Raw genomic sequence first — 12,219 nt, forward strand, 5'->3', positions numbered from 1 at the left:
CCTGTATAGACTATTTTCCTGCTTGAAGAAAGTGTCTTCTAAAATCTGGAAGTAGGTTTGGGAGTTGCTTTTGAGTCTATCTTCAACCTGAAATAGTCCAACTAGTTCATCTTTAATAATATCAGCCTATACAAGTACTGCACCTCCACCTTGCTGGCCTCTGAGTCAAAGTGAAGCTCTGTGTCCATTACTTATCAGTAATGGGCACAGAGCTTCACTTCGACTTAGACGCCACAGACCCATCCATCTGGTCCACCAAGAGTCCCTCTAATCTCATCAGTCCATAAAATCTTTGAAAAATCTGTCTTTAGATATTTCTTGGTCCAGTTTTGCCATTTCAACTGATGTGTCTTGTTCAGTGGTGATCGGGTTTCAGACTTCCTTACCTTGGCCATGTCTCTGAACACTGAACACCTTGTACTTCTGGGCAGGTAGGTTGCAGTTCTGGAATATGACAGTACTGGAGGATAATGGGTTCCTGGTAGCATCATGTTTGATTCTTCTCAAATCTTTGGCAGTTAATTTGCATCTTTTTTTCTCAACACAGGGAGAAAGAAAGGGAGAGGGGGGAAGAGAGGCAGGGAGAAAGAGAGATGGGAAGAGGGAGAGAGAGGAGGGAGGGAGAGAGAGGAAGAGGGAGGGAGAGAACGAGATGAGAAGGAGGGAGGGGAAGAAAGATGGAAGAGGAAGAGAGATGGGGAGAGAGAGAAAGAAAAAGATGAAAAGGAGGGAGGCAGAGGAAGAAAGAGAGATGGGGAGGGAAAAAAGAGATGCCTGTTCCCCATAGAAAAGAAAACAGAGAGCCACAAAACCTGGGTAGGCGTGGCTCAGGGTAGGTCATGTGATTTGGGAGTGAGTGACATCGGGTTGGCCATGCCCATGCAGGTTTTGTAGCTCCCGATGTTTTGTTTTTAGTATAGCCTTTTTTCTCACTGTATATTGTAATATTGACAAGATTGGTTTTTCTGTGGGAAACGGGTCCAAATGGCTCTTCGAGTGTTTAAGGTTGCAGACCCTTGACTTAGGATATCTTGTGAGACCAGCTGGTATCTTTAAGTGGTGCAAACGGATCTAATAATTGCTTATCCTGGGTGCTTTGTCAGTTCACTGAGCACAGGAGTCTCTTGCCTATGGAGATTCTTCAGTCATCCAGGTCGTGGTTGTCCTAAAGGTGCTTTTTTCAAGAGGCAACTGGACTTTCTTGGTTTCCAGAAAGTCCAGTTTCCTCTTGAAAAAGCACCTTTGGGACAGGAGTCTCTTGCATTTCTTTGGAGTGGCCAAGGCACATGATTGCTCACTGATAATAAGTGGATCCTTCTTCCAATTTGTAGTTTGCTCTCATGACAATATGGCATAGTAATATGGCACCAATTGTAGAAAGTTAGCATCCATCCCTCTTCTGGAAAAATGAAATATTTTGAGAAATATTAAAAAAGAATATATTTCCCTGGATGAGAAATGGAGAAACATGTTTACTTAGAGGGAGAAAGCCCCACCTTCCTTAATAGCCCACAGCAGATGTCAGCAAAACCACCTTCTGGAGAGCTTAAATGAGAGCTAAAGGGTTTCACTTTATGAGCAAGAGTTGGCTGCATTTTAAATATTTTAATTCTTCAATGTGCTCTGGCACCCTGCCTGATTTGTAACTCTGAGTTGCAGGTATTACTGAAGGTATTCAAACAGAATGGTTTAGGTTTCCATGACAGCTGTGACTCATTCCGTGTGTATTCCCCCATTTCTAATCTAATAATTGGTATTTAGGGCAGCTTTTTGCAAGCAAAAAAGCTTTTTGTATTTTTGTACAGGTAATCCTTGACTTACAACAGTTTATTTAGTGACCATTCAAAGTTACAATAGCACTGAAAAAAATGACTTATGACTGTTTTTCACACTTGCGACTGTTGCACCTAGTCACATGACCACCCAGCCATGCCCACCCAACCAGTCATTAGGGCAGAGAACCAATTGTTAAAAAATTTGCAGCCCACCACTGTGTAACTTCCACATTTTTCTGCCCTGAGTGCTTAAGATTATGTATATACAGTATACCATTCTAAAGATAACTGCAAATCTTCTTAGATTAACTAAGATTGGAAAATGTCTCCATCTGTAGTCTAGTTTTGAACTTTCAACAGCCAGACATAAAATGGTAACTAACCTACTGAAATCCCATGAAAAAATGAGAGCAAAACAGTTAACAACACATTAACGTTTTCATATTTAAATAAGAAAGCACATAAACTAACCATTTTCAGTTCTATTATTTCAGGTAGCTGCTGTTCTGCTTTCACTATAAACTGGTCATCCTCTTCTTCTTCTTTATCTATAATAACATTTGATACCATTTTGGCACTGCCATTTCTATAAGAAAACAAGAACAGAGCAATAATTCAGATATTGTCACAGATAATCATTTTAAGGCAGAAAATAAATCTTTCTTCCAAACCAAGCTCTATCTAAAAAGCTGTAAAATTCAAGGACACAACCTCCTAAAGTAGAAATTTGAGGGAAATTCAAAACATACTATTTTATTCTCCAAAAAAAAATTCCCCCTATTTTAAGAACATCTGGCAAAGTGGAGTAGCTGAGTCAAACTACATTTTCTTTGCAGTACAATTTCCATTTTACTTATCATAATTGTCATATATGAATGACCTAGACTGGACTCCTCTTCAAAAAACTGAAACCACATCAAGCACTTCTATCTGCTACTACACTGGACATGGTAGCTTTCTACCTGCCTTGAATAACCTGCACCTTATGCAAGTAGACGCCAGCAAAATGCCACAGCCCTAGACTCATACAATTGATTTCTCATCTGTCAACATGGAGCTGGTAGTTTCTTGTAACTTGGTAAATAAAAAAATTGTTTCTGACAGTTACAAACTTAACAAGTCACAGTTGATAAAACTAATTATAAATATACTTTAAAATGGAAATACAAAAGTACTGTATTAATATAAGTAGAAGAACTTACTACTTTATGAGTTATAATACTAAGGAAGCTATTTTTATTCCCCCTTCATCTATGGTTAGTATTTTTTTATCACATTTATTACTGTGATGCTTTAGGTTTTTATTTGTTTTTTAATTGACTGCTTTATTATATGCTGCCCAGACTTGCTTTTGGTGAGATGGGCGTCTATATAAACTCCTTAAGAGTTGAAGAGTTACATGAATGAACAAAGGTGTACCCATAACTGTCTGCTGGGTATAACATTTAGCATAACTCATAACATTCTGGACCAACTACAACCTCCAAGTGCTTTTGAAGAGCACTTTTTTAAAGGTCTTATTATATAATTACTTATTGAATCATAAAGTGGAAGAAGAAATAGTTAAAGAAACGATGATTGTTTGGGCAAACAATTTTGGTTATAATATAGAATTAGGAAAATGGCAAAAACTTTGGGACAGAAACTACAAATTGACTATGGCTTCAGTTTACAAAGAAAATCTTTATAAAATGTTTTACAGGTGGCATCTGCCACCTGCCAAGACTGGCAAAAATGTTTAGTAAACTGTCCACTAAGTGTTGGGAATGCAGTCAGATCCCAGGTACCTATTACCACATGTGGTGGACGTGTACTAAAGCAAGAGAATATTAGGAGAAAAAACAAAACTGGCTGGAAATGATAATCAAACAAAATATTGAGTTGAAACCAGAAACATGTTCCTAGGTTTACCACCAGAGGGCTATGATAAAGGGACTACATACTTAATTTTACGCATAATAAGGTAGGAATTGGAGAAAAGTAAGATCATAAATGTTAGTACTGAAAATAAGAAAGTAAATAATGATAGTAAGAAGAAATTTAGCTAAAAGCTTTTTGGTTATATTATTACTATTGTTACTATATCATTATTATTATTATTATTATTATTATTGTTATTCGTTTGTATGTCAATGTTAGCCTGACAATGCCGTTTTTCAAAAAAGTGTTTATGATTAAAATTTATTTTTAAAAAAAAGAGACAAGAAAGAAAAAAAGACAAAGAAAGAGAAAGAGAGAAAGAAAAAAAGAAACAGGAAGGAGGGGAGAGAGAAAGACAAGAAAGAAAAAGAAAGAAAAATAAAGAGGAAGGAGAGAGGGAGAGGAAGAAAGGGAGGGGGAGAGGAAGGGAGGGAGGGAGGGAGAGAAAGAGAGAGAGAGAGAGAGAAAGAGAGAGGGAGGGAGGGAGGGAGGGAGGGAGGGAAGGAAGGAAGGAAGGAAGGAAGGAAGGAAGGAAGGAAGGACCACAAACCCTAGCACTAGATGTGGCTTCAGAAGACACTTGAAACAGCACAGCAATCTAGGGCTAAAAGGGATCTTAGAGGTCATCTAGTCCAACCCCCTGCTTCAGCAGGAGATCCTTACAGAATCATAGAATAGCAGGTTAGAAGGGACCTTGGAGGCCATCAAGTCCAACTTCTTGCTGCTCCAGCAGGAAACCTTATATCATCTGGATTATTTTGGTGCCTCTAACAGAGGAAAATTGCCAGAAAGGAGAAGGAATTTACTAGAACAAGGCTGCCATGCAGAGGAAGGCAGAGATAGCCCTTGACTTATGACCACAATTAAGCCCAAAATTTTGGTTGCTAAGCAAGAGTGTTCTTAAGTGAGTTTTGTTAGATTGGGTAAATGGACAAGACAGGACTCAGGCTTCAGTGACAAACAACAGCTCTTTATTAGACAACTATTTACAAATCCAGCACTGGCCTGTCTGACAGCTAGCCTTTTTATAGAGAGCTGTCAGATGGCACAGCCAATCAGCTTTGAGTATTTTCCCACCAGAACTGAGGACTTTGGTGGAGCCTATTTTTCCAATGTCAATATGTTACACCCCTCCCCTCTTAGTTGGGCTAACCCAATCAGTGACATAGTCAGGCAGATAGGTGGGGCATTTGGGAACCCTCTCACACCTGCGCAATTCTGTTGGAGCTGCTGCATCGGTCTGGTCGGATGGACCTGCTGGTTCTCTGGACCAATGGAAGCGTCTGGAAACTTCCCTGAGGCGTGGCTGGAGTTCTTAGAACCGGTTCGCCTGGAACTCGCCGCTGGCCTCCAACTTCCCAAGATAAGTGCTCTGGGTCTTTTGGGTTTCAGAAGTCTGTGGAAGGAGTGTATGATTGCTCCTTTTGGGTAGGGCTTTGGCTAACTCAAGAAGGAGTTACCTCTGGTTGCCTAAGAGTGGAGTGGCTGAGTCAGCCTCAGAATTGGTCAATGTGCCCTTTCCAATTCCTACCATCCTCGAACTCTAGGCAGTAAGAGCGAGAGCCGGTAATATCAAAAATTGTGGCAGGAACCCAGAGAACACTCCCAGCATAGTTGTGGGGATACACTCGATCCCCTATTCTAAATGACCGTAGTTGACTGGTCGAATTAATTGGTCGAATAGTCTGAGTGCAGTCAGTCAAAGGGAAACCTTAGCCGGCGACCCATTAGTAACTCAAAGGAACTTCTGTCTGTGGTGGCACTTGGTGTGATGTGCTGTACAAGGAGGAATTGATCAATTCGGGTTTGCCAATCACCAGGTCCTATCCTAGATAGGGCTTCTTTAGCAGATCTCACCATTCTCTCCACCTGACCATTGCCAGCCGGATGGAATGGGGTGACCAGGGCATGTCTGATTCCCTGCTCTGCTAAATAGGTTTCAAATTGGATGGCCGTAAACTGGGGCCTGTTGTTCGAAACCAGAACATCGGGTAGGCCTTGAGAGGAGAAAACTCTCTGTAGCACCTTGATGACTGCCTTTGCCGTGGTGGTGGTCATGAAGACTACTTCTAGCCATTTCGAGTAGACATCCACAACTAGGAGGAAAGTTTGCTCGTGCACGGGGCCTGCAAAGTCAATGTGCACCACACGTACCTCTTTGCCAAAAATTTCACTGGGACAATTCCTGGATGCCCTACATGTAAAGCTTCCAATACTGCAACTCACAGTTTGGGTGGAACAATGACCCGGTTCCCCCCACAGCAGACATCCCCTCAATACAGACAGTTCATTTTGCTTAGCAATAAATGGTTTAAACTTAGTGCCAACCGGCCTCTTGGGCCACCCCTCCACACCCAGTATCTCGTTGAGACTTTGAGATGAGGAGAGGCCAGCCAAGGTGCCCCTTGACATGAGTGACATCAAGTTGTCCATGCCCACCCAATCACCTGGTCACTCAGCCACGCCCACCCAACCACATGACCACCAAGCCATGTCCACAGAACCAGTAGTAAAATTTTTGAATCCCATCACTGAGCACTAAATATCATCAGACTACAAATCTATGCTCTAACTGTAGATTCAAATGACAAAGAAATTGAACTTTTTACCACGAGCTTCAATGGTCTCTCTAACATGTACCAAAAATGGATCTTTTGTATATAATGGGCAATTACAATACAAAAGTAAGCCAGAAAAAGTTTCAAGAATAGGAGGCAAGTCTGGGCTAAGTGAACGGAATGAAGCTGGCAATTGCCTAGTGTAATTTTGCCAGGAAAATCTTCTCAGCATAAAAAACATGTGGTTTATTCAACACAAGTGATGTTTATACACATGGGCAACACCAAATGGACAACATAAAAATCATACAGACTTCATTTTATACTAATAATGCTGGAAAGATTCATTTGCATCGGTTAAGATACTTCCTGGCATTGATTGTAGCTCAAGCCATCAGCTATTAGTGGCTAAATGAAGCTCAAAACTGTACTAAGAGAAAAAAGGTACTATCCCCCAAAATTCAATGTGAACAACATCTCATTTATGCACGCCATAGAATATGTTTGAACCACTGAATCTATAGCTATTATTACTAACCCTTTATTATATATTATTATATATATTTGGATAGTATAATCGTACTAAATAATCAAAGAAACAGAAAGGCAAACTATAACGCATATTTTGTTGATCTTGCTTGCAAATGGTATGTATTAAAATTTTCAAACAATCAGGAAAAATGGTGAAATGGAGAGTCTTTTTATTAGATTATTGGCTAGCAATCACAATCAATAATGCAAACTAGTTGGTGTTTTCTAATTGGATATATTATAGAATAGTTTTTTCTCTTCCGTTCAATCATGTCCAATTCTCAGAGACTTCCTGGCAAGTCCCTGCAGTTTTGTTAGTAAGGTTTTTCAAAAGTGGTTTGCCATTGTCTCCTTCCTAAGGCTGAGAGAAAATGAATGGCCAAAGATCACCCAGCAGAGTTTGTGCCCTAAGGAGGGACTAGAATTCAAAACATCCCAGTCTTTGGCCAGATGCCTTAATCGAGGGGTTTCAAACCATGGGCCTGTGGGATGCTTAGATCTGGCCTGCGGGGCCACCCTGGAAACAGCAAAGGTGCTTTGACCCGGCCCAGGCCAACCCGGCGCTGATCTGCAACCTGGTGGCAGCTGGCTGTGTTGTAGGAGGCAGTCACAGCCAAAAACAGAGCTCAGAAGGCCCTCCTCCTGAGTTCCATTTTCATTGGTAAAGTGCTGTAAGAGGCCATTGCAGCTGAAAATGGAGCTTGGGAGGGCTGCATGCATCCCTCCTGAGCTCCGTTTTCACTAGCAGTGCTAGCAAAACTAACTACTAGCAAAAGTGGCATTTGATCACAAGTCAAGGAGGCATTGAGAAATGTTTCCCCATCCCCTCCCTCAGGAAAGGAAAAAGAGAAAGACAAAGAAAAAGATGGGAAGAGAGCAAGGACGGGAAAAAGAAGGTAAGAGGGGAAGGAAGAGAAAGAAAGGAAAATGAAGAGGGAAGGAAAAAGAAGAGAGAAAGGAAGGAAGATTACAATGACAGGGAAAGAGAGTGTGAGGAAAGTCCTGCTTAGCACTTGGCCACCAGCAGCCCTGCTGCCTTTTCGCCATCCTCTCATCTCCTCCTCCTGACACTGCTGGTCTCCCATCGTATCGCTGAGCATGCTTTGGTTACAAAGCTGGGTCTCCTCATGTGGAGAGGGAGTGGGCCTCCCTCTGACCCACATACTTTGCCCTCCCGCACACACCATGAGCAACTTGGCCAAGGAGAGTGAGCACAGCAGTAGCAGCCTCGAGGAGGAAGTAAGCATAGTCAGGCACCCCCTCGGGGAAGTGGGACTGGGATGGGCTGTGGGGTCCCAGTGCTGTAGGAGCTTGAGGGCCAGGCTGGGTGCTTGCCCTCCACTGCCTAGGACTCTGGACAGCCTGCGCCACTGCCCAGGGGTTCTACACATGGCCTGAGAGGGACGGGGAGGCTCCTCTGGAGGACAAGAGTTTGGCCCTTTCCCTGGTATCGCCTTTCTCCACTGGAGACAAAGAATCCCCCCAGCCCTGCCCAGGCCACCACTACGAGTGATGTCGAGCTGGCCATTCCCACCTTTGCCACACCCACCCAGCCTCCCGAGGTCAAAGATAACCCTGATGTGGCCCTCAATGAAATCGAGTTTGACACCTTAATCACTGCACCAAACTGGCTCTCAGCGAATAGTTAAGTATATCAGTAATATTAAGATCTTTCATTATTCATAATTTGTCCCTACCTTTCTGGAATTAAAATCTCTGTACTTTGTTGATGTTTTATACGGGGTGGAGCTGGTCGTGCACTGCTGGGTCGTGGTAGCCTTCTGTTAAGTAGGGAAAAATGTTTTAATAATAAGCAATTACTATTTACTGTTATTGCTATTATTTCTATATAATTACAAATTAATTTCAAACATCCTCTGCATATATCTTTAATTTCAGATATAAATGCACTTTTGAGAATTTAGCAAAAAAAAAAATCCACATGCTTTTTTAAATTTTTAAACATAAAAGACAACATTAAAAAAATTTCATCCATTACATACAGCATGTCGTTTGGTTACAAGTGCTTTTGCATCTGCATTTTCAATTACATATACAGTCCCAGTTTTTCCATCCAATGTAGCCAAAAACCTCACTTTCATTGTGCAGCATATGTTCAATTGCGACTAATATTTATTTATTTTCAATAAGCTTAATTCTCTTACATTCTTGATTATCTGCTTAGCAACAACATACCTTTATGCAATCATTGTCTCATTTTAAATATTTTTACAGTATAAAAGAATTTACCAAGTATTTATGTTTGTATATCTTTCACTGCTTTCAACAGGATATCTTTATGGTATGCACTTAAGAGTTATATATTATATTACCAATCTTCTATCAAATGTACATTAGTTCATTTATTATCTTTTCTTCATTTTATAACAAAACATTCTAAATTATTCATATATATGTCAGTGTTTTAGCAAATTTAGCAAATTTTATTAATGTATCTGAATTATAAATCTTTCAATTGTAATATATCTAAACAAGTTTAGATTGATTCACATACTTTAAATTGCAATCTTAAATTCTAAAAATAAATTCTAGCAATACAAGTGTTTTCACTTGTTATTCTTGATCTAAACAGGCTATACACTCTTTTTTTTTAATGTCCAAATTTTATTGATTTTAACAGTTTTACAGGGAAAAAGGGTTAAAAGGTTATAGAACATTTTGACAGCTACATCGTGCGGGGGAGAGAAGCCCCCCCAGGTCTCACAACTTTTACAAAAAAAAAAAATAGAAAATTATCAACATTTACATAGGTATTAGCAGTTTTAAGTTTAACACAAAATCATCAGTATGTTTCAATATGAACAAAGTACCTAATTACATGCACATTGTCAGCATGAATTTATTATCTGCAAATTGTCCCAGATAGAGAAAGATGATGTTAGGTTGGATGGGACCAGCATTAATATAATCTAGCACCAAGAGTGGTTGTCATCAGATTTTACAAACACCTTAAGGTGGCTGGACATTTCCAAAAGTTCAGATGCTTTGTACTTCATTGTGATAATTAAGAAATATTAAAGTTTTAAATATTATAGTTTAATGAGAATATTTTGACTTTGTAATATATCTTGATTATTAACATGAATAATATCAGTTATTAATGTTAGTAATGAAAGAAAGGATATATAGTCAGACCTTTGAGTGATCTGAGATGGAATTTCATTTGTAAATTCATTATTTTCAAAAATCTTTTCTGTTGTACCAGTATTCAGAACATCTCCCTCTGTGGAATAAAAATAATTTTATGATGTCATTTTGAGGAAATATCTGCAGTATTTGTTCTTTGTCTTACTCAAATAGATTTATTAAATTAAATACTATATAGAAATCAAGTCCATCATGATATATAGTCTGTATAGTATAGATTACTGGTAGACATTTTTTTTAAATTTTAATTACAATAAAACATATATCTAAATTTCTCAATACTGAAAGGAAAATATCATAAAAGCTTATTACCTGTATCACCGAATGATTCACCTGCAAAATAAACATATTATTTTTCAGACTAAGTAGATCAAATAACTTGTTTGTTGTACACAAAACTGAGGACAGAAGAGTCAAGTGTACATGAACAAACCTTCCCACCAATACCAAGATACTGTATCTTGATCATGGGGAAAATAGCATAGCTTTTAAACTATCCAGACAGCATATCACTTAGGTTGAAAAGTGTTGAAAGCAGTTTAAAAAATCCAGTGAAGAATTATGTAGTAGATTCAGATTAGGACCGAATTCAGTAGTATGTTTCATAATTTTAAAAGCAATTTCCACTCAAGGTACCGCAGTATTATGAAAAAGTATGTCAGCACTATCATGAAATAGTCAGTGTCATTATATTTAAGCATATCAATAGAAACAAAAGATAAAGAAATGGCCAATGTACAAAAAAAAAAAAGGAGAAATAAAAAATCAGCACATATATCTATGGAGATTCTCAATCATCCATGTCTTGGATGTCCCAAAGGTGCTTTTTCAGTAGGCAACTGGGCTTTCTGGCTTTCCTTTGAAGATGTTTTGCTTGTCATCCAAGAAGTTTCTTCAGCTCTGAATGAGAAGTGAAACATCTTCAAAGAAAAACCAGAAAGTTCTGTTGCTTCTTGAAAAAACACCTTTGGGACAACCATTATAGTGCATCTGTAATTTTTCATTTGTAATGTTTTAAATGCCTGTATTCCATATAATTGGAATACTATAAAACGTTATTATGTATAACGTTAGTGTTTATTTATTTATTAAATTTAGATGCCCTCCATTTCACTGTCAAGCATTCTGTGTGGTTTATAAACATCACAGAAGCAGAAGTACAAACATTAAATATTAAACACATAGAAATTAAGTATCCGGTAAGAGAACAAAGAATTCTAGAAAGTGAAGTGTTGGTGTCGCCAAAAAAACTTTGTATTCCTGGAACATGGTCTTTACTATCTCCATGATGGGCTTCTGGCAAGGGATGGGCTGCCTCACAAAAACTGAGAAAAATGTTTTTGGAAAACGACTGGCTAACTTATCAGGAGGGCTTTAAACTAAAATTGAGGGAACGTATTGAAGAGGTTGGCCTTAACAGCTTCATCGTTACAGACTTCCCCATTAGGCCCTTTTAGGGGTGGGATAATTTTTGAATCTTTAATCTTGACAAACCTGAACAATGGAACCTATCCAACAAAATGAAATCTAATGTGGGAAAAAAGCAAGACTTTATGTTTAGGTAAGGAAAACCAAAGATACAAGTAAAAAGTAGGCAAAACCTGGCTCAGAAATAGTAACTGTGAGAGGGACTTTGGAGTCCTAGTTGATGATCACTTAATCATGAGCCAGCAGTGTGTGAAAACAGCCAAAAAAATTAATACTATCTTTACTTGTATAAACAGAAGTATAGAATCAAAATCACGGGAAGTATTAGTTCCGCTTTATAAATCCTTAATAAGATCACACATGGAATACTGCATCCAGTTTTGGTCACCACATTACAAAAAAGATCTGTGGAAAAAGTGCAAAGAAGAGCAACTAAGATGATTAAAGGCCTGGAGACAAAAACATATGAAAGAATGGTTGCAGGAATTGGGTATGATTAGCAACAGTTCATTTAGTGACCGTTCAAAGTTACAATGGAAATGTCAGGCATGCCTCCTTCAATATCCAAGAAAGAAAAACCTCAACTCCATTTTAATAGAGATAAAGTACTTTTACTAGATATGAAGTGAAAGCAGCTAAAAGGAAAGCAAGATCTGAGCCAGAAAGGGGGGAACATATACATATCAAACGTTTACCCCAATTCCCCAACCCAGTGTCCAATCTGCAACTCCCTAAGGTGTCATGTGGGGTGCAACTTCAAACAGCCTCATCAAGTTGGTATGTGAGACGGTTGGCCTTGACTAAGTCCAAACATCAGCCACCAGCGTGCGCAGAAGATG

The 12,219-nt window shown here is 39.0% G+C and overlaps 1 protein-coding gene across 1 annotated transcript in view; it reads right to left on the minus strand.

Moving 5' to 3' along the window:
* The window catches only part of TRAF3IP1 (TRAF3 interacting protein 1), a 93,889-nt gene that overhangs the window by 36,160 nt on the left and 45,510 nt on the right, over window positions 1–12,219 (minus strand). Inside the window, exons 8-11 of the mRNA XM_081945685.1 lie at window positions 10,265–10,285; window positions 9,941–10,028; window positions 8,482–8,565; window positions 2,247–2,361 (exon numbers count right to left, since the gene is read on the minus strand). Of these exons, the coding sequence (XP_081801811.1) occupies window positions 2,247–2,361; window positions 8,482–8,565; window positions 9,941–10,028; window positions 10,265–10,285 (308 nt within the window). The remainder of the gene's footprint in view (window positions 1–2,246; window positions 2,362–8,481; window positions 8,566–9,940; window positions 10,029–10,264; window positions 10,286–12,219) is intronic.

The sequence above is a fragment of the Natrix helvetica genome (assembly GCF_964273705.1).
Source record: "Natrix helvetica genome assembly, chromosome: 2".
NCBI lineage: Eukaryota > Metazoa > Chordata > Lepidosauria > Squamata > Natricidae > Natrix > Natrix helvetica.